The sequence below is a fragment of the Peromyscus maniculatus genome, chromosome 6 (assembly GCF_049852395.1).
Source record: "Peromyscus maniculatus bairdii isolate BWxNUB_F1_BW_parent chromosome 6, HU_Pman_BW_mat_3.1, whole genome shotgun sequence".
In the NCBI taxonomy this organism is placed as follows: domain Eukaryota; kingdom Metazoa; phylum Chordata; class Mammalia; order Rodentia; family Cricetidae; genus Peromyscus; species Peromyscus maniculatus.
This window is the reverse complement of record NC_134857.1, coordinates 125,752,211-125,771,580: the sequence shown is the minus strand read 5'-3', so window position 1 is coordinate 125,771,580 and position 19,370 is coordinate 125,752,211. Positions and strand designations below refer to the sequence as shown.

At 45.9% G+C, this 19,370-nt stretch overlaps 1 protein-coding gene across 3 annotated transcripts in view; it reads right to left on the bottom strand.

The window, feature by feature from the left end:
• The window catches only part of Syde2 (synapse defective Rho GTPase homolog 2), a 44,112-nt gene extending 38,498 nt beyond the window's left edge, over positions 1-5,614 (bottom strand). Inside the window, exon 1 of one of the 3 annotated variants that reach the window (XM_016003307.3) lies at positions 4,368-5,614. In XM_016003307.3, the coding sequence (XP_015858793.2) occupies positions 4,368-5,547 (1,180 nt within the window). In that variant the 5' untranslated portion in view covers positions 5,548-5,614. The remainder of the gene's footprint in view (positions 1-4,367) is intronic. The other 2 variants (XM_006984737.4, XM_016003306.3) reach the window with 2 other exon arrangements.
• Positions 5,615-19,370: the final 13,756 nt, after the last annotated feature.

Sequence of the window (19,370 nt, the reverse complement as noted above, 5' to 3'; positions counted from 1 at the left end):
ACATTGTTTGAAAAGCATCCTTCTCAAACAGCAAAAACCAAACCTTCTGCAGCAAGGCCCTAGAAAACAGTGCTCAAAGGATCCACAGAAATCTCTTTGATTGGGAATCACTGACTTATAATAAGCACAGAGCTTTCAAACCAACAGGACACCATTTTCTGCTGATTTTGTAATTCTCCCAAGTTTTCCAGTCACCAGCATCCAGTGTTCCATGGCACTCTTCCAAAACAACAAACAAAAAAAGCTGCACTTGCTTCCAAAGGCCAGAACGCCAAGCTGTCCCACACGGGATTTCAAGCGAGAAGACTCAGAAACCGCTCACATGATGCTACTAATGTTGGGGGTGCTGGGGGAGGGGGAGGGGTTGATGCAAAGACAATAACAGAACCAGAAAAGTAGTGGATGGGAATCTGTAAACCTCACTTAAGACGGTTAAAGATCACACCAGCTGGGGCGTCTGGAGAGACGACTGAGCGATTAAGAGCGCTGGCTGCTCTTCCAGAGGACCCGGGTTCTATTCCCAGCCCCCACTTCACATGGCAGCCAACAACCATCTGTGGGCACCCGGCACACTAGTGGTGCACAAACAAAATAGTCATACACGTAAGATAAAAATAAATCTTAAAAGGGGGAGAGAGGGGAAGGGGGTGGGGCAGAGTCAGTCATAGTGGCACATGCCTTAATCTCAGCACTCCAGAGGCAAGCAGATCTGTGTTAAGTTCAAGGCCAACCTGATCTGCATAGTGAGTTCCAGAGCTATGTAGAGAGAGACTCTATCTTCAAAAAACAAACAAAAAAGATCGTATAAACCGAGATCTGGGGATGTGGCTCAGTGGGTACAGTGCTTGCCCAGTGTGGACAAAGCCCTGGACATGAGCCAATTGGGTATGGTCATGCACAGATCTGGAGTTCAAAACCAGCACTGGCTACAAAAACCACCAAAAAAGATCATGCCATCTAATTCACACTACCTTCAGATTTTTAGGCTGACTCACTAACAGCTGCATAGCGTGTCTCTGCTCACAGGAGAACCTCTGGAGCGAAGGAGGCTCAGTAAAGGAACAGCCCAAATAGCTCCACCGATGCCCCAAATATATCTCTAAAACTTACATGCTAATTAAAACTAAGACTTATAATGAAGTACAGTTGGCAAATAAACTATGATTCCTTCATAATTTTAAGGCTTGCAGAAACTTGATAATATTTACTATGTGTAATGACTTTAAATTTCTTAAATAATCATCTCAATTAGGAACAAATTGGCCACTCTGTGAACGCTAACACACTTAAATGCATCAGACTGCCGGCATTATACTTCCAGCAAGAGTTTGTTTAATGGGTCCTGGTGGAGCCAGATATCAGAACAGAAAGGCACTTGTTTCCATGTCATATAGTCTCCACACATTTAAAAATACTCAGATCAGGTGGCTCCATCCCCTTACATGGCTACTGTATTCTGAATTGTAATCTTATTTTGAAAGAAAATATCCTTATGAATCTTTAGAAAATGTGGCATAAACCCTTTAAAACACCTACCTTCTTTTGTACAACTAAGAATGGGCTGCTTCAAAACTAGACTTTGTATAATTTTTCAAAAGAAAACAGTTTTGAAATTTTTATTTTATTCTCTTTTTTTGTGTTGGGGGAAGAGCGGATCTGTAATCAAACCCAGGTCTTGACCCTAGTAAGCACATACTCTACCACTGAGCTATATAAACCCAAGAAAACAACTCAAAAGAGTACTCCAAGTAACATCAACTTTAAGTAAAGGGTATATACAGCAAGGTTGGAGAGATGGCTCAGCGGTAAGGACCATTTGTTCTTGCAGAGGACCTGGGTTCAATTCACAGCCCTCACAAGGAGGCTCACAGCCACCTATAATTCCAGTTCCAGAGCATGTGATGCCCTCCAAGGCACCAGGCAGGCATGCAGGGCCCATAAATACATGCAAGCCCCTATACACATAAATCTTAAAAAATATTTTAGTTAAAAAATGAACTAAAATAAATCATCACTAAATTCTTTTAAAAGTTTTAGACTGTCCTAGAACCCAGCCCCACCTTCTCTGCACTCTGAACTGTGTTTTATAAAACTCCATCCATCTCCTCAGGCCAAGCCATTTAATGAAATTAATTGGATCAAGCCTCTAGAGAATTCTGAGTCTCTTGGACCTTATATGGAGAGGTTTTTGAGTCCTGAGAACTGAGTTTGAATTCCCAGGGCTGTGTGAATCTGTGTACAGCAGTGATGTGAGTCTGCACACCAGCAAGACACCTTCAGCAAACTCCTTTGCTGTTGAGTGACAATGGCCTTATCTTGGATGGGGACAGAAGACGAGAGTAAAACCGCTGTAAGGATCCAGAACGGTCCAGACCAGCACACCATCAAGAAATCCTTTTAACCATCCACATTCTTAGATACCAGAACAACTATTTTATTTTTACTTCCTCAAGAATAAATGTGCCGGGCGGAGGTAGTGCAGGCCTTTAATTCCAGCACTGGGGTGGCAGAGCCAGGAGGATCTCTGTGAGTTCGAGTCCAGCCTGGTCTACAGAGTGAGTTCCAGGACTACACAGAGAAACCCTGTCTCAAAAAACCCAACCCCCCCCCCAAAAAAAAAGAATAAATGTGTGATAGGAACAGAAATTTTAGGTAGGAGATTTTAGCAGTCTTTGGTTAGATTTATTATAAAACAGTGCTATAGTATTGCAATATTTGGTTTTAATTTCTATTGCAGTTGGGAGCACTTCCAGATTTAATGTCATAATGGAAGAAGTAACAAATTCATCCTCTGAGGAAATATATTTACTTAACTCCCTGAATATTTAACTTATCTAAAGTCATTTGAAGGTGCCCATTTTCACAAAGAGTTTTGTTATCAATGAAAGTTACCACAGAGCTGATTTAGTCAAGTCAAAGGAGCTTGGAGGCTGTGAGAAGATTCTTAATTGCCAGTGCTTTAGAGCTGGAAAAATGGGGTTTGTTGTTGTCGTTTCGGTTTTTTGTTTGTTGTGTGAGCTTGGTAAAATGCACTTCTCTTGACAAAGACAAGACTGTTCCTTTACTCGGGTGAAACAGAATCTATTGCTGAATATGTATTGTCTATATATCATACAAAATCACTGTCAAGTTAGAACTTTTGTGGACATTTGTGCTTATTGGTTGACGTTAGTGTGTAGTAACCCAATCCTGTGAGATGTGTAATCTTTCTTCTTTGTTTCTTTTTTTTTAAAGACAGGGTCTCACGGTGTTACAGAGACCCACCTGCCTCTGCCTCCAGAGTGCTGGGACTAAAGGTGTGCGCCTCCACACCTGGGCCGGATGTGCATGCTTTCCGTGAAACCCTCAAATACTTTCAAATTACTATTCTTAAAACTCTTCACTGAAAGTTCCTGTATTTAAGGGGGTATCAAGATGCCACTTGGTTTTGATCTGTTTCTTTCACGAGAGAATTTTGATATTTACAAGAAAATCGAGAGATTTCTAAAATTGATAACCTAGACCTTCGGTGATTACTAAAAACCACACGCATACCAAACCCAGGAGCATGACTACTATATACGGACAAACAGACTTAAAAAGTTTTTTCTTACTATAAATAGTGTTTCCTAAGTTTTCAAGTGACCTTAGGAGCTTGGACATGGACCTGAGTGACGTTTATTTTCATTACAATATCACTATCCCAGGTTTTCTACAAGTGAATGAAATCTTAGCTCTGGGTTTAGTCTGGTTTGTGTGGTGTGTATAGCCAGCATGCTCACAGGTATACCTGAGCTCAAGTAAGTGTGAGCGCCTGGGTGAGAAAAAGAGCCTACTAAGTAAAATGACAGTTTATGAACCCTGAAATTCTACCTTGGATCGAATTCAGGTTCACAAACTTGCCAAGTCTTAGAGTTTGCTTAGAGCTACAGAGAAAAAACAAGGCAGTGCCTGCCATTTCAAAACCTACAGAAAAAGCCTGAAAAGAACATTAACATTTACTCACTGTTATCCTAAGGGAGGAGACACGCTGTCTCTTGGAGAAAAAAATCCGAGAAGGGAAAGGAGGAAAAGCAGGAAGGGAGAAAGAGGAGAGGAAGGGAGAGGGAGAACACTGATTTAATGCATGACATTGGCAGTCACGCGACCGTCTGCAAAAACACTAGCAGACCACTTGATAAATACCTGGGCGGCGGTTCTCAACCTGTGGGTCGCGACCTCCTACGGGTCACATATCAGCTATTTACGATTCCTAACGGCAGCAAAATTAGTTGTCGTGTAGCAACGAAATAATTTTATGTTTGGAGGTCACACACATGAGTAGTCAAGAGTCGCAGCATTAGGAAGTGGCTCTGGAGGCTCACGGCGTTGCCGGCAAAGTGTCCTACCTGTCAGTGTGAGTCTTTGGTCCGCGGTCACCGAGAGGACGTGGTTTTCATGCACTTTCCAACTGCCCAAATTTGGAGAGGTTGCCTGAGCTCCGGGAACTTTGGGTGCTGTCCCACGAGCACGACCCTTCATCCCCAGGGACAGCAAGCGTCCTTTGTACATCCACTTCTGCAGCTTCTTGACTGTCACCGCAGGTGGCTTGTGGAGGGGAGGCCCCTCGGGACGATCCTCTTGGCTGCTGGATACCCCAGAGGTCACCGCAAGATCCCTATAGGGACGCACCGAGGACCGGCTCGGGTCCTGGCAGATGGAAGGCAGGAGGGCGGCGGAGGCAGCAGCCGAGTGGCTGCCCCGGCTCCAGCCGTCCATCCCACCTCCACGTGGCGGGAGCTCGTCCCTGTCCCTGTGCGCACCGCACGGGATCCAGCTGTCGCTCGCCCACCGCTGGAGCAGAGGCGGCTGGGGGCTGACGCGGAGGCTCTCGAGACTTCTGCAACTGGACAGCCTCATCCGAGGACTCGGCGGCCGTCCAACCCCCGACTCCTTCGGAGGCGACCGGGGCGGGGACACCTGCTGCGAAGGGCGGTCGCCGCCTCGGGGGCTGCAGGCTAGGCGCACGGCTGCGCCGTGGGGGAGAGGTGGCTGCTGGCCCCGAGCCCGGGCTCCCGCGGGTCCGCCCCGCCGCGTGCCCGAGTCAGGGGGCAGGTCGTGCATGGCCTGGATCAGCAGATAATAGGCCTCTCGCAACTGGGTCTGCAGCCTGCCCGTCTCCAGGCGGCCGCCCTCCACCCCCGGGGAGGAGCCCGCCGCTGGGGAAGGCGAGGCCCGCAGCGCCTCCGCCCCCTCGGGCGCGCAGCCCGCGGGCAGGTTCTCGTAGTAGTCGGCGCCCTCGTCCTCCCCGTCGTCGTCGCCGCTGCTACCCTCGGGGCCCGGGATGGCGTGGGCGAGCGCGCGGCCCAGAGCGGCGGCCTCCTGAGCCCCGCGAGACCCTGGACCCCGCGCGCCTGTGCGCACCCCGGCCTCCCAGGCGGGCTGCTCCATGCCCGGGCCCCCGAGCCCGCGGGGCGGCGGGCGTCCCTCGGAGAGCGAAGCCGCCACGGTGTCGGCGCGCAGCTCCAGCGCCCCGGGACCGCGCCGCTCCCGGAGCCGGCCGAGCGTCCTCCGCCAGGGCTCCGCCATGCGCGCCGCCTCAGCAGCCCGGCTCGCCCGGGGCGCGGGGCTGGCTCCGAGTCCCGCGCGGGCGGAGGCGGCGGCTCTCCATGACCGCGGCCGGTCCTCGCCAGCTCCTCACATACTTGGCATAACTCTGCCGCGGCGGGCCGTAGGGGGAGGGCGCGGGCGCCGCAGCGCGCATGCCCCGGAACTGGAGCCGCGACGGGGCGCGCGGGCCGCTCGGCTGCGCGGCGTTCCCGAGGTGGGCGCTCCGGGGGCGGGGCCAGCGGGGCTGCAGGGAGGGAAAGGTGGAGCGGGTCCGGCTGCCACCCCGCCGCCACCTTCCCACCTTCCCCAGCCCCTCCCCGCTGCCCCCCGCGTGAGGCGTGGCTCCGGTGCAGCAAGTCCTAGCTTGAGAGTTAACAAAGACTGTTTGGACGGATCGAGTGTGAGTGCAGGTGTATCGCACTGGAGCGAGGTTCCAGAGATGTTCCGATCAGTTCCCTCCCGTCCCCTCCCCCGAGCTGTTGCAAAGGAATCGGCGAGCCTGGAGAGGTGGCTCGGCTGTTAAGAGCGCTGGCTGCTTGTGTAGAGGACCCAGGTTCGATTCCCAGCTTGGTGGCTCACAGCGGTCAGTAACTCCAGGACCAGGGGTTTGGATGCCCTCTTCTGGCCTCAGCGGGCGCCAGGCATGTGTGTTGTAGACAGCCGTAGACACAGGCAAAATAACCGTGTACATAAAAATAAATAATGAAAAAGGAAGTTTGTAGCAATTCCTTTTTAATAAGGTTTTTTTTAAATCCTTTATGTCTTAAATGACCTCGGTTTCCTCTCCTTTAAATCTGTTTTTCCTTCTGCAAAAAATGATGAGAGCTCACCCAACGCTAATCCCTACATCAAACAAAACATGTTAAATCGAGCCACAGGGATCTGAGTCCTGGGTACAACTACCGAATTAAAAAACACTAGTTTACAACTTTTAAATGTAAAAACGCTAATTCTTCGTCTCAATTCAGTGTTAAGAGACAGCTGGATTGAAATAGAGAAAGGGTGGAATTTGGCCCATGTTCAGTATAGGAATACCAAATACAAGTCCCTCACACGAATTGACCTTTCAATGATACGAGTCAGTGTTACCATCATCCCTGATTTCAGCTATACGCTTTAGTTTTCATAATGCACAAATATCTAGCACATACCTGCACTTAGTAGGGTCTCAAGTCCTCAAAAAGTTGTGTTTTCTGCACCATCATCTAAATTGGCTTAGATCTGTACTCCATTTGTTAGCACCTATCTCTCTGCCTCCTGGAATAATGTCTCCTACATCCGTATTTGTGGAAATCTTAACCATCCTAGGTGTGGTGTGGTGGTATGCATGCTTGTAATCTCAGCATTGGGGAGGAGGAGGTGCAGGACGGGACACTTGGAGGACAGCCTGAACTGTTGAGTGAGACTCTCTCAAAAAAAAACTAAAGGAAATGACAAGATGTTTCAGCAGGCAAAGGTGCCTGCCTTCAAGGCTGATTATTTGAGTTTGAGTTATATCCACAGGACCCACACCCGGGAAGGTGGGAGCCCATTGTTTTCTAACCCCACACTAGCTGTGGCACACTCACTCAAAAACATAAGAATATAAGAGGAAGAGGAGGAGGGCCCTGCCCATCCTCATTTTCACCTGCCTTCTTCGCCATGAAGTCAACGCCAAGCAGGACACGATCTCAAGTTCTACCAAACTCCAATAGTCCTTTATTACTATCCAGCATACACCACACACACACACACACACACACACCTTTGTCATATTTGTTGAAACAGATTGTTGTAGCTACTCAGTTTTACATAATTTCTATGTGTGTTTTGTCTCCCTTATGAGAAAATTCAAAATTCACCCGCTTCCTAAGGACAGAAACTGCTATCCCCTGTTGCACTGTGGTAAATACAGCATCTTAAACACTGTACATGACGAACAGCGGTGTCACAGACAACAAGTAGCCTCAGTTTCCAGTCTGTTGCAGTCTCAACTCTCCACTAGACCATAGTGTGTTGGTGTTGTTTTAAAATTCTTTCAGTAGCCATTAGGAAAGACAATTTTAAAAATAATCTTAATATGAAATGTTATGCTATGATGTTCATACATTAGAACTGACAATGCTGGTATATTTTTATTGCAGGAACCCAAGGCTGCTTCATGAACAGTCAAGGCATAAAAATATTCCCAGTGACTATTCCCACAGGAAATGGCTGATAGCAGAGCTGCCAATACTGCGTTCTATAAACACAATTTGATCTCTATCTCAGAAATTGTTCCCCTTCCAACTCTGTTGCACAATCTTTTTATTCTTTGTAGTTAACAGAGTTTAAAATGCCATAAGCTGCACACACACACACACACACACACACACACACACACACACACACACATCTGTATATTGAACTCTGTCCTGAATTCAACTTACTAACTTGTTCAGAAGTCATGAAATTCTCTGGTCAATGTAATATGCCATGCCATGCGTTGCTTTAGGCATTACTCAGAATATGGCACACCACAGTGAAATTCAATACTACTTAAAACTGAGGATGTGAACCGGACTGGGGCTATGGCTCTGTTGGTAGATTGCTTGCTGAGCAGGCACAAAAACCTGGATTCTATCCCAAACGCCAAATAAACGGCATGTGGTGACCAACACCTGTGATCTCAGCATGTGAGAAGAACAGGCAGGAAGATGAGAATTTCACAGGTCAGCCTGAGAATGTTCTAGAAGGTGAATTCACAATTTTAACTATTTTGGGTCACAGAAATTAGTAATACAGCTGTGGCCATTTAACACTATTTAATGGTTTTAAATATATAAATCCTGTTTTTCTTATTATACCTCAATAAGAAGTTTGTAAACATGTTATTCTAAGGCAACATGCCCACAGAACTGGCGTGATCTACAGTGTATTCCACCAGAGCAAGGTTCTGATCTTAGGTTGCTCGGTTATCTCCATCTCCTTGTCTGTCTAATCTTGCAGATTCCCGTGGAAATTAGGGGGTGACCAAGACATTTCCAGTGCTCATGCTTGTTTCTCAGAGGCTTGGCAGTCCCTTGGGTGCCTTGTGAATTGTCAGCCAGGGCATTGGCACTGTCACAAAAGATTTAGCGCTGGGATAACAGGGCTGGGAGAGGGCGAGAAGCCAAGCAGGCTGGGACGGCCCATCTAGGAGAAGGGAGCAAACAGGCAGGCTGAGGCACGGGTTCATGAAACAGTCGTGGCAGGGACTGTAGCTAAGTGTGTTACAATCATTTTCCAGACAATCTAGTGTGTTTGTGTCTCACTCTCTCAGTCTTCCATTGTAGCCGGAAGTTTCTCTGGTCCCACCTGGCCCCACAGTCCCACAGCTGCTTATGAAATAATCACTCAGAGGCTTAAGGTTTTTTTTGTTTTTGTTTTTCAAGACAGGGTTTCTCTGTGTAGCTTTGCACCTTTCCTGGAACTCACTTTGTAGACCAGGCTGGCCTCGAACTCACAGAGATCCGCCTGCCTCTGCCTCCCGAGTGCTGGGATTAAAGGCGTGTGCCACCATCGCCCAGCCAGAGGCTTAATATTAATTACAAGCTGTATGGCCTATGGCTCAAGCTTCTTGCTAGCTAGCTCTTATAACTTAACCCATTTCTATTAATCTATGTATCACCCCGTGTTCTGTGGCTTTACCTGCATCCCATTACATGTTGCTCCTTGGACGGCAGGAGGGCGTCTCTCACCCTGCCTTTCTTCCCTCACTGTCTCTTTTGGATTTTCTGCCTGGCTCCATCCTGCCCTGCCATAGGCAACTTTATTATTAGGCAATTGGATCCACACATATTCACAGCATACAGAAAGACATCCCACAGCATTCCATCATACTTGTAAAGGAACCAAAGGCACCTTTAGCCCTGGAATTTTTTCAGGTCTCTCTTCCTAAATCACCTCACCGGAAGCCTGGGGTGCAGACCTGGCTGGTCTACCATGCAGCTCCCTTGGTACTGAGTAAAAAGTAACGAGCCTACAGCTGACCACATTGACTCCTGACCTGGATGGCATGTTCTCCATACAGAGGTTTTTGATTAACATCTGGCAGCTTGCAAAATTCCTGTTGTTCCCCACCTTCCTGAAAAGTAATGAAAGGAAAACTTTTGCTAAATTTGCATGTTTTCTAACCTTTGGAAATATTTAATGTTTTAGAATACTCATGGACATTTTATGTTACCTAATCTTATGTGATCTATATTTATTACTTGCTCAAGTTCACCTCGATGAGATGGGAAAACAGACCTGGCATCTGATTGCAAAGCTGCTAAACTCCTGTGGCATTTCCTAGAACATAAATAGATGCTAGCCACTCTTCCTGAGACAGTGCTTGCTCTTACTTGAACATTCCTTGCTATAAATATAAATAGTTTAATATAATATGATATAAGTAGTTTGTTGTTTTATGATTTTGTGGGAAACACAACTGAATGTTTTAATTTCTCTTAAAGCAACCGTCATCATGGCTGTTAGAACTACAATCTATATTCCCATTTATCTGTGAGTTTATTTGGAAAAAAAAACCCCACAGAATAGAATTTCTTCCAGGAAAAAAAAAATGGAGTCTGATTTCTAAAGTAGGACAGTGCAGTTTAGTATTGTCATAGTCATGCTTGTGATTGTTTTTGTGGCCAAATACCCAGTAAGACGATGGCTGAAGGAGGAAGAATTTTGTTGGCTTACAGCCTGGGGGCACCAGTCTGCAGTGGGACATCCTCAGCAGCATGCTGCTTGCTCACATTTCAAAACAGGGCAGAGAGATGAGACTGGTACTCAGCCCACCTCTTCCTTCCTTCCCCCTCCATTACTCCATCCAATCCCAGAGCACACGGATGCGGCCACCAAATTCAAGTTAAGTCTTTCCATCTAAGTTAATCTTCTTTAAATGTCCTCACAAATGCAGCCAGAGGTATGTGTGCCTCGGGAATCTCTCGGTGATTCTGAATCGGGTTGACAAAGAAGATTGGCTGGCCATCATAAGTTGTTTTTTGTTTTCTTTTAATTCACCTTACTTAATTTTGAAACAGAGTCATAGATCAGGCTGGCTTCAAGCTTCTTAAATAGCCAAAGATGGTTTTTAACCTTCATCCTTCTGCCTCAGATTTCCAAGTGCTAGGATCATGGATATATGGGGTATATGCCACTTCTCCTGGATTGTCACATGGATTTCATTTTTATTTTATTTTGTTGTGGTTTTTTTTTTCATTTTTGTTTGTTTTGAGACATAGTCTCATTATGTAGTTCTGGCTGTCCTAGAACCACTATGTAGATCAAGCTGGCTTTGACTACACAGAGACCCACCTGCCTCTGCCTCCTGAGTGCTGGAATTAGAAGTGTGAGCCACCACACCTGGCCACACAGGTTCTTCTAAAGATTTATGTTTAGTTCTGTGTATGTGTGTGTGGCTGTTGAGTGTGTGGATGTACGTGGCGAACAGAAGGGGCAGTGAGGTGCCCTGGAACTGGAGTTACAGGTGCTTGTGAGCCACCTGATGTGGGTGCTGAGAACCAACCGGTCCTTGGAAGAGCATCAGGCACTCTTGGCTGCTGAGGCATCTCTGCAGCCTCAGTCACAGTATTTCAGAAGCAAAACATATGTGGCCCTATGATCTCAAGACTTCAGGTGAGTCCCCCGTCTCCATCTTGTTTGGGGAGTATTTCATTCTGTAGCTCAGGCTGGACTACAGTTCACTAAGTAGCCCAGGCTGTCTTCAGACTTGCAACAATCCTGTCCCAGCCTCTAGAGTGCTGAGGTAACAGGTGTGAGCCACCATGCCCAACTCAGATGAGATTTTTTTTAATTATTTCTTTATCATTTAGAAGTAAATATTGAAATATTTGTAAGGTGATATGAAGCCAAAGATTTACTTCAAATGATTGAAAAGGAAAGGAATGTAGGATGAAGATGGGCTTTGAGTTCAATCTAGGTGACAGGTACATGAGGGCTTCGTTGTTCTAGAATTTTTTCTTCAGGATGTTTGAAATTTTCCTATATATATATTCAATTTCAACAGGAATAATATATATTTTATAATATATTGTATTAATATGTTATATTAATGTTATGTTAATATACTAATATATATTTTAACATTATATATATATTCAGTTTTAACAGGAATCAATCATTTACAACAGGTCCTAGCAGCTTTTTAAAGCAGCAAAAGTTTGAAGTCAGACAAATGCACAAAGGGAATCACTTGAGTCACTTTCCAAAGCCAGAATCCCAGGACAGACCTCAAGTGACATAAGGAAATATTGGCAATCAGATGGAACTCATTCCAATCCTGCCTTCCCCAGTCACATGCTCCCAAGCCTCCAATCATGAAATCGAAGCATGACTCACCTCTGCCAATTCCACACCATGATTCTTTCCTTCTAAAAATCTGCAACACTTCTGAAATGCATGGCGTCCAGGCATGTCCAGTCTTTCCATATTGATATACAATGTGGTCAGTACAAAGTTCAGGCTAGAAAACTGCATAATCAAGTTACTAAAAACAGTTGAAAAAAATCTCAATGTTTTCAAACATTACTAAAGAAAACTATTGAAGAAAACTTAAACAAACAAACAAACAACAAAAAAAACCCAGGATCTCACTATGTAGCCCAAGCTGCTTTGAACTCAGAGATCTACCCCCTGACCTACTGGAATTAGAGGCTGGAGTCACCGCCCCTGACTAAAAATCTCAGTGTGTTTAGTGCTTCGTGCTGTGCTGCATTCATCTGCCCTGCCACACGCTGCCCGATGCCTGCACATGCTTTGGGGGCTGTCCCATGGACTTTACCTGCACATGCTTTGGGGGCTGTCCCATGGACTTTACCTGCACATGCTTTGGGGGCTGTCCCATGGACTTTACCTGCACATGCTTTGGGGACTGTCCCATGGACTTTACCTGCACATGCTTTGGGGACTGTCCCATCGACTTCGGCTTTTTTGTAGTCACATGACAGCTTATTCTGCTTTATTCCAGCATCTACCTTATTATTTTATTTCTATCATTTCTTGTCATCTTGGTGATTCCATTATTTACATAAGGATGCACCCAACACCCTGGCCTATCTTCCTTTCTTTCTCTCCTTTCTTTCCTAAAGACAGGGCCTCACTTTGTAGCTATGGCTGACCTGGGACTCGCAGAGATCCTCCTGCCTCTGTCTCTCAACCAAGTGCTGAGATTAAAGGCGAGTGCCACCCCTCCCAGCCCTCCTCTTTTTTTTTTTTTTTTAACTTTTCTTGAACGCAGTTCCAGAGTCACACCTTATCACACCTGGTCACAACCCATTAGCTACAACTCCACACAGCACTTCCTCAGTTCTAGCACACCTTCTTGACACTCGGATGACATGTGCCTTGATCACCCAGTCCCTGTTCTTTCTTCCTCTTTCCCAGGGGAAAGGGCTCATTCCTTGTATATAATCCGACTCTCCCTTTTCCACTGCCCTGCTCACTCAGTGAAACCTTTTAACCCTGGTTCAAACTAATTTTTCTCCATTCTTTGCATTTGCACCAGAGGTCCACCAAGACTGCCATGCAACACCCCCAAATATCCAAATCCATCCTTTCTCTTGTGTATCTCATCTCTCTGATAGACACCTCCCTATCTCCACCAACCTTTCACTCAGTTGTGACTTTTCTCCTTGTTACCTTGAGTCTTAGTCAGTGTTCTATTGCTGTGAAGAGACACCACGGCCACCGGAACTCTTATAAAGGAAGCATTTAGTTGAGATTGGTTTACAGTTTCAGAGACTTAGTCCATTATCATCATGGCAGAGAAAAGAGCCACACACAGGCAGCCATGTGCTGGAGAAGGAGCTGAGAGTCTACATCTGGATCAGCAGGCACCAGGAAGAGATAGTAAGCCACTAGGCCTGGCTTGAGCTTTTGAAACCTCAAAGCCCACCCCCCTAGTGGCACATTTCCAAAAAGGCTGCACTTCCTAACGCCCCTCCCTAAGCATTCAAATATGAGTCTGTGGGGGCCATTCTTAGTCAGACCACTGCATTTGGTATCAAGTACTCACCAGCCCAGAGTAAGTTTTTCAAGTAACTTGTTTGGGAGCCTGGGAGATGGCTTACAGTTCCCTACAAACCACATAAGGAGCTAGAAGGGATGGCATGCACCTGTAACCCCAGAACTCCAACAGAGAAATGGGAGCCAGAAACAGAAGAATCTGCCAGATGCCTGCAGACTACCTAAGCCTAGCGTTCACTGCTGTGCAGCAGAAAGAAGAGAGAATAGGATGTCCGCCGACCTCTACACAAGCTCTGTGGCAACTCAAATCCGCACTCACACACACACACACACACACACACACACACACACACACACAGAGGCGTATGCACACGTGCACACACACACACACACTCACACACACACACTCACACATATACACTCTAATTAATTAATTAATTTTAAAAGTAGTAAAGTAACTTGTTTTCTAAGGGTAATAGATTCAAAGAATGAGATATTTAGATTTGTTTATGTTTGGGTAACTGTCGATGTTCTCCTACCAGGAAGTTCAGACTATTTCTTTGGGCTGAAAAATCCCATCTCCAGTTACCAAGCACATAACAGAGCAGTCATGACCAAGGGAATTTCCCCCTGGATTATGTTTATATATTCCTGAAATCATGTGCTACTCTTCAAATCTATATGGCCTGCCAGTTCTATTTTCGTACCCAGCTTTAAGCTCTGGACACCAGACTCAAGTCCCATTCCCATTCAAAAGTGCACCTTCGTGCCCATTTCACTAGCCAGTGCATCCATGAATGAAAGTCCTTCACACATTAGTGATGAATCCAAGGTGAGGATTAGGACCATCTATTTTGTCATCATCATAGACAAAAATCGCATCTCTAGTGACTCACCAAGGCAGATTGATGACACTTTTCCACGATGCACCTAGAGATGCAAAACCACTTCAAAGCCTTGTCTCATTGGAGTTGCTATCACACTCCTCATTCTGGTTTTTCAACCGAAGCTTCCATTCTGTGTATTCAACTAATGACTTCTTAATTAAAGACCTGGAGCCACCATGGCCACTGACAGCCACTACAAAGGTCAGAGTCCCTGTGAAAAGTCAGTACTTACTCTAAAAGAGAGGGCAGGGTTGAATTTTTTCAAAGATAACTTGATCTTGCGTTGCCATCATAGAGTTCCAAACTCAGTGCCTTCTGGGGCCAGACAGGCCCTGCCAATACGGGCACAGATCCAGGTGTAGCAACCAGACTGCCTAGGGAAAGGGAGCAATGGCTTCCTCAGCCCCAGGAGTGGAAACCTACCAGAGCCCATTCCTTATCCTGTCCTGTGTTCTTTTCTATCATCCTTGGCTGAGGAAGTGAGTTTTACATCCCTTTTTAAAAATATTTCATTTCTTTATTTTTAAACTTTATGACTGTGGGTACCACATGGATACCACAATGCATGCAATACCTGCAAGAGACCAGAGGAGAGTTTTTGGATCTCTTGGTACTGGAGTTACTGGTGTTTGTGAACTACTGTGTGGGTGCTGAAAATTGAACCCAAGTCTTCTGGAAGAGCAGCCAGGTGCATTCAACAACTGAGCCCTCCAGCCCCTAAAGATTTTATTGCTAATTACATGTGTATTTGTGTTTGTGTCTGGTTATGTGTACATGTGGACAGTGCTCATGGCCAGAAAAAGGTGTTGGATCCCCTAGAGTTATAGTCCTAGGCTGTTGTGAATTGCTGATGTGGGTGCTGAGAACCAAGCTCAGGTCCTGTCAAGAGCAATACACACTCTTAACCTCTGGATGTCTTTCCAGTCACCGTGTTTTGTTTTGTTTTTCGAGACAGGGTTTCTCTAAGTAGTTTTGGAGTCTGTCCTGGAACTCACTCTGTAGAGCAGGCTGGGCTCACACTCACAGAACCTGCCTGTGCCTCCCGAGTGCCGGGAATAAAGGTGTGCGTCACCACCGCCCGGCTGTCACTGTTAAGGTTGCTGTACAGGATAGTGTGGGACAGGTCAACCACGTACGCATGCTACTTGCTACCTTTTTTTTCTTTTTAACTTCTGATCTTCAGGAAGTAATGCATAGAAGTTTCCAGAAATTTTTTTGGTTTTTTTTTTTGTTTTTTTTTTTTGTTTTTTGAGACAGGGTTTCTCTGTGTAGTTGTGGAGCCTGTCCTGGATCTCCCTCTGTAGACCAGGCTGGCCTCGAACTCACAGAGATCCGCCTGCCTCTGCCTCCCGAGTGCTGGGATTAAAGGCGTGTGACGACACTGCCGCCCGGCCAGAATTTTTTTTAAAAGCACTAAAAACTAAGTATCACAATTTTAAATAATATGTCAGCCTTCTGACCCCAAGGGCTAACATGCATGGTGATGAGCAGGTGTTCTGTGTTCTCTTCTGGTCTTACTTTACCACAGCAATCTCAGTCCTAGCATGAAGCCCGGGGAGGTGCGGAACGCCATCAACAGTGCAGTATTTTATCTTTACCTCCGAGTCTCGCCCAAAAGTATTGAGGGTAAATAAACAGAATGAACAGGGCCGTCACCATGTTCACATGTTCACGAGGAAGCTGAGAGCCTGAGAGCAAAGCCTGCTGGTGATGGCTGCATGGACCTGAGGAAGAGCCTGCCTCGGTTTCCCAAGCTGGGCATGGTGATGCACACCAGTTATCACAACACTTGAGAGGCTGAGGCAAGAGGCTCTCTGGCCTGAACTACGCAGAGGCCACATCTCACAAACGAGCCAACAGCCTAACACACACACACACACACACACACACACACACACACACACAAAACGCCTCTTAAATTCCATCACATTTACAAGCATTGTTTTATCTGATGGTACAAGTATGTGTTAGGGCACAGGTAACTTAGAAAGGTGGAAAAACAGAACTGAGCAAAAGGCAAAAGCCCTCACGTAACCACTCCAACACACACACAAACTCAGTTACTGAAGTGGATTCTTCTCGTGAGCAGTTGCTGCTGGGAAAACATGGTTTTAAATGCTTCAGTAATATCATTAGCAGTATTAAAATAATATTCTGGTAATAAAGGATAATTACCTTAGAACACAGTGTTTTATTGTTAGCGTATTTTATCTAATATATATCTTTAATTTTTTTTTTTTAAATAATTTAGTGATCCAATAGGGATGCCGTTTTTATCGAGAACTCTGGGAGAAGGGGAGTGTTTTTCTTTAAATGGAGAAGACATTCACTAATCTGAAAACTTTTTTTTTCACTATACACACCAGTCGGCAACCTCATAATTACATGCCCAAAGATTGTTCAAATAAAAAGGGAACAAAGCCCCCGACAAAGTTCAATGCCGAAGTCAAGACTGCCTGGAGGTACGAGAAGTTTTATGTCTCTGTTTACCCCAGGAGTAAATTAAATGGATGCGCGTTTAATACATGAATCATGGTTATATTTAGTCTACATGCTACAGACAGGGAGAAAACAGGAGAAATCTTTCTGATAAAATGTAGCAATGAAAACTGAAGGTACACCCACAGGTTTGGATACGTGCCCCGGAATGTAGTCATGACAAGTTCAGTATGAAATAACTGTGGAGCAGAAAGACAGACTGGGTTTTAGAGTATCTGGATATCGCTCAGTTATGAAGCCTAGCTGGTGTGCTTGCGGCCCCCACATGAGTACTATAAAAAGAACAACAGCTGGATTGCAGATGTCTGGAGTCTTTCAGTATCTCTAAACCTGACTATAATGCAGCCTCAAACCTGGAGCCCGCGAGGGGAAAGCTTCTACATTAGTCACTGTGCTTGTGACTGTGAGAAAATACCTGCCTGCCAGCAGTTCTTGACGAAGGGAGGGTTTTTTTGCCTCGCAGTTGGAGGGTACAGTCCATCACGGCAGAGAAGGCCTAGCAGCAGCAAGAAGAGGAGATGGCTGGTCATATGACAGCCACAGCCAGGAAGCAGACTGAAAAGAACGCTAATGCAGGGCTCACTGACTCCTGCTCTCCAGACCGTGGACCAGCACCTCCCACATTTAGGGAGGGCCTTCTTACTCAAGTAACACACTTTAAGTCTTTCTCAGATCTGTTCCTAGGTTTGTCTCCTCCTGTGTGCTTCCAATCATTGCCAACTGAATGATCGACATTAACCATCCCGGCTCCCAAGGAAGCCCCTCTCGAATTCTCTTACAGAGCTGGGTGGGAGCTCCTGACAGATGGCCGCTCAGAGAAAGTGCAGAAATCCTCAGGGCTTCTCTCAGTTACCTTGTGCTCCAGCTTCCAAAGCAGTCTGATGGTGATGGAGACCACCATGGAAGCCTCTGGTAAGAAATACTGAGAGGATAGGACAATGAAGTCTAGTTTATTTCTCTGTACACTTTTGCTGCTTCGTTCTGAATGCAAGCAGTTACATAAGTGTACAGCACAGCTCCATAACTAATTGCTTTCCCTTGACGGCAAGAGAACCAAAATGAGGAATAATAGGGACTTGGAAAGTACTGGAGAGGCCAAGGAGGTGGATTTTCCACCTGAGTTCACCACTGAGCTGTGTACAACCAGGTCTGTGTACAACCAGAGTCTAACCCCCAAACGTTCTGCTACTCAGACCTCACACTGACCACCAGGTCACGCATACGCAGGGCCGGTTGAGTAATGCAGCAAAGTTTTACAATGCTGGAACCACAGTCTACAGTTCCTGGGTTGAAACTTTCGGACGTAACAAAACTGCGTCAGTTGCTGAGGCTGGAGAGATGGCTCAGCAGTTAATACACTTGTTGCTCTTGCAAAGGACCTGGGTTCAGTTTCCAGCACCCACAGATGGCTCATTATTTTCTCTAACTCCAGATCCCCGGTTCCTGAGGATTTAACACCCTCTTCTGACTTCCACAGGAACTGTATGACAACCTCAGAATCTTGGAGGCATACAAAGAATTCTTTCTATTTGTGGATAGTCAGATCCAAGTAGTTCACTCCCAGGCAGTGTCTGCCACCTGGCAGAAGGTGAAATAGTTGCCTACAGCGTGCCTCTTAGGGCCCATGATATTCCTAGCCACATCCCAGTGGGCTAAGGAAATCATAAGAGTTTGGCTGCGTAAATTTCTCGACTTTTTCTAGTCCTTGTACTTTGAATTCACAGACAGTTCCTTTGGACCCATGCTGTGACTGAAACAGTTTCCTCAAAGCCTGCTCTTCACATTTGATATCCCCAGTATTCCGGTTTCGTAGACAGCTGCTGCCCACTTGCCTCCGTGATCTGCAACTTGGAAGTGTCCTCTCCTACCCAATGGTCTACTTGTCTCCCAACTGTATATACAGGAACCTTAGCAGAGGTTCTTTGTACCAGTAGGCAGTTTAGACCAGTCACTGGGCTCTCTTCCAATACAGCGAAGAAAAAATCAACATCTTTGGGGATCTTTTCTTCGACAAACACTGAATCCTTTATCATCTCACTGGCTGTCACAGCTCTGAGAAACCTGGTGTCCTCTCCCCACTTTACAGATGAGAAGCCCGAGGAGCAGAAAAGGAAGGTAACTCACGCAGAATCACAGAATTGGTAAGTGGCTTTCAGAGTTCATAGCAAAAACTACAACTGTTTTCTTTCCTCCCTCCCTTTCTTTCCTGACTTTTTTCTTTTCTTCTTGTTTTCTGTTTGTTTATCTGTTTATTATTGTTGTTTTTCTTTTTTGAAACAGAGTTTCTTTGTATAGCCATAGCTGTCCTGGAACTCACTCTGTGGACCAGGCCAGTCTTGAACTCAGAGATACGACTGCCTCTGCTCCCGAAGTGCAGAGATTAAAGGTGTGCGCCAACATGCCCAGCTACAACTGGCTTCTAAACTGAGACTTCCCTTTCTC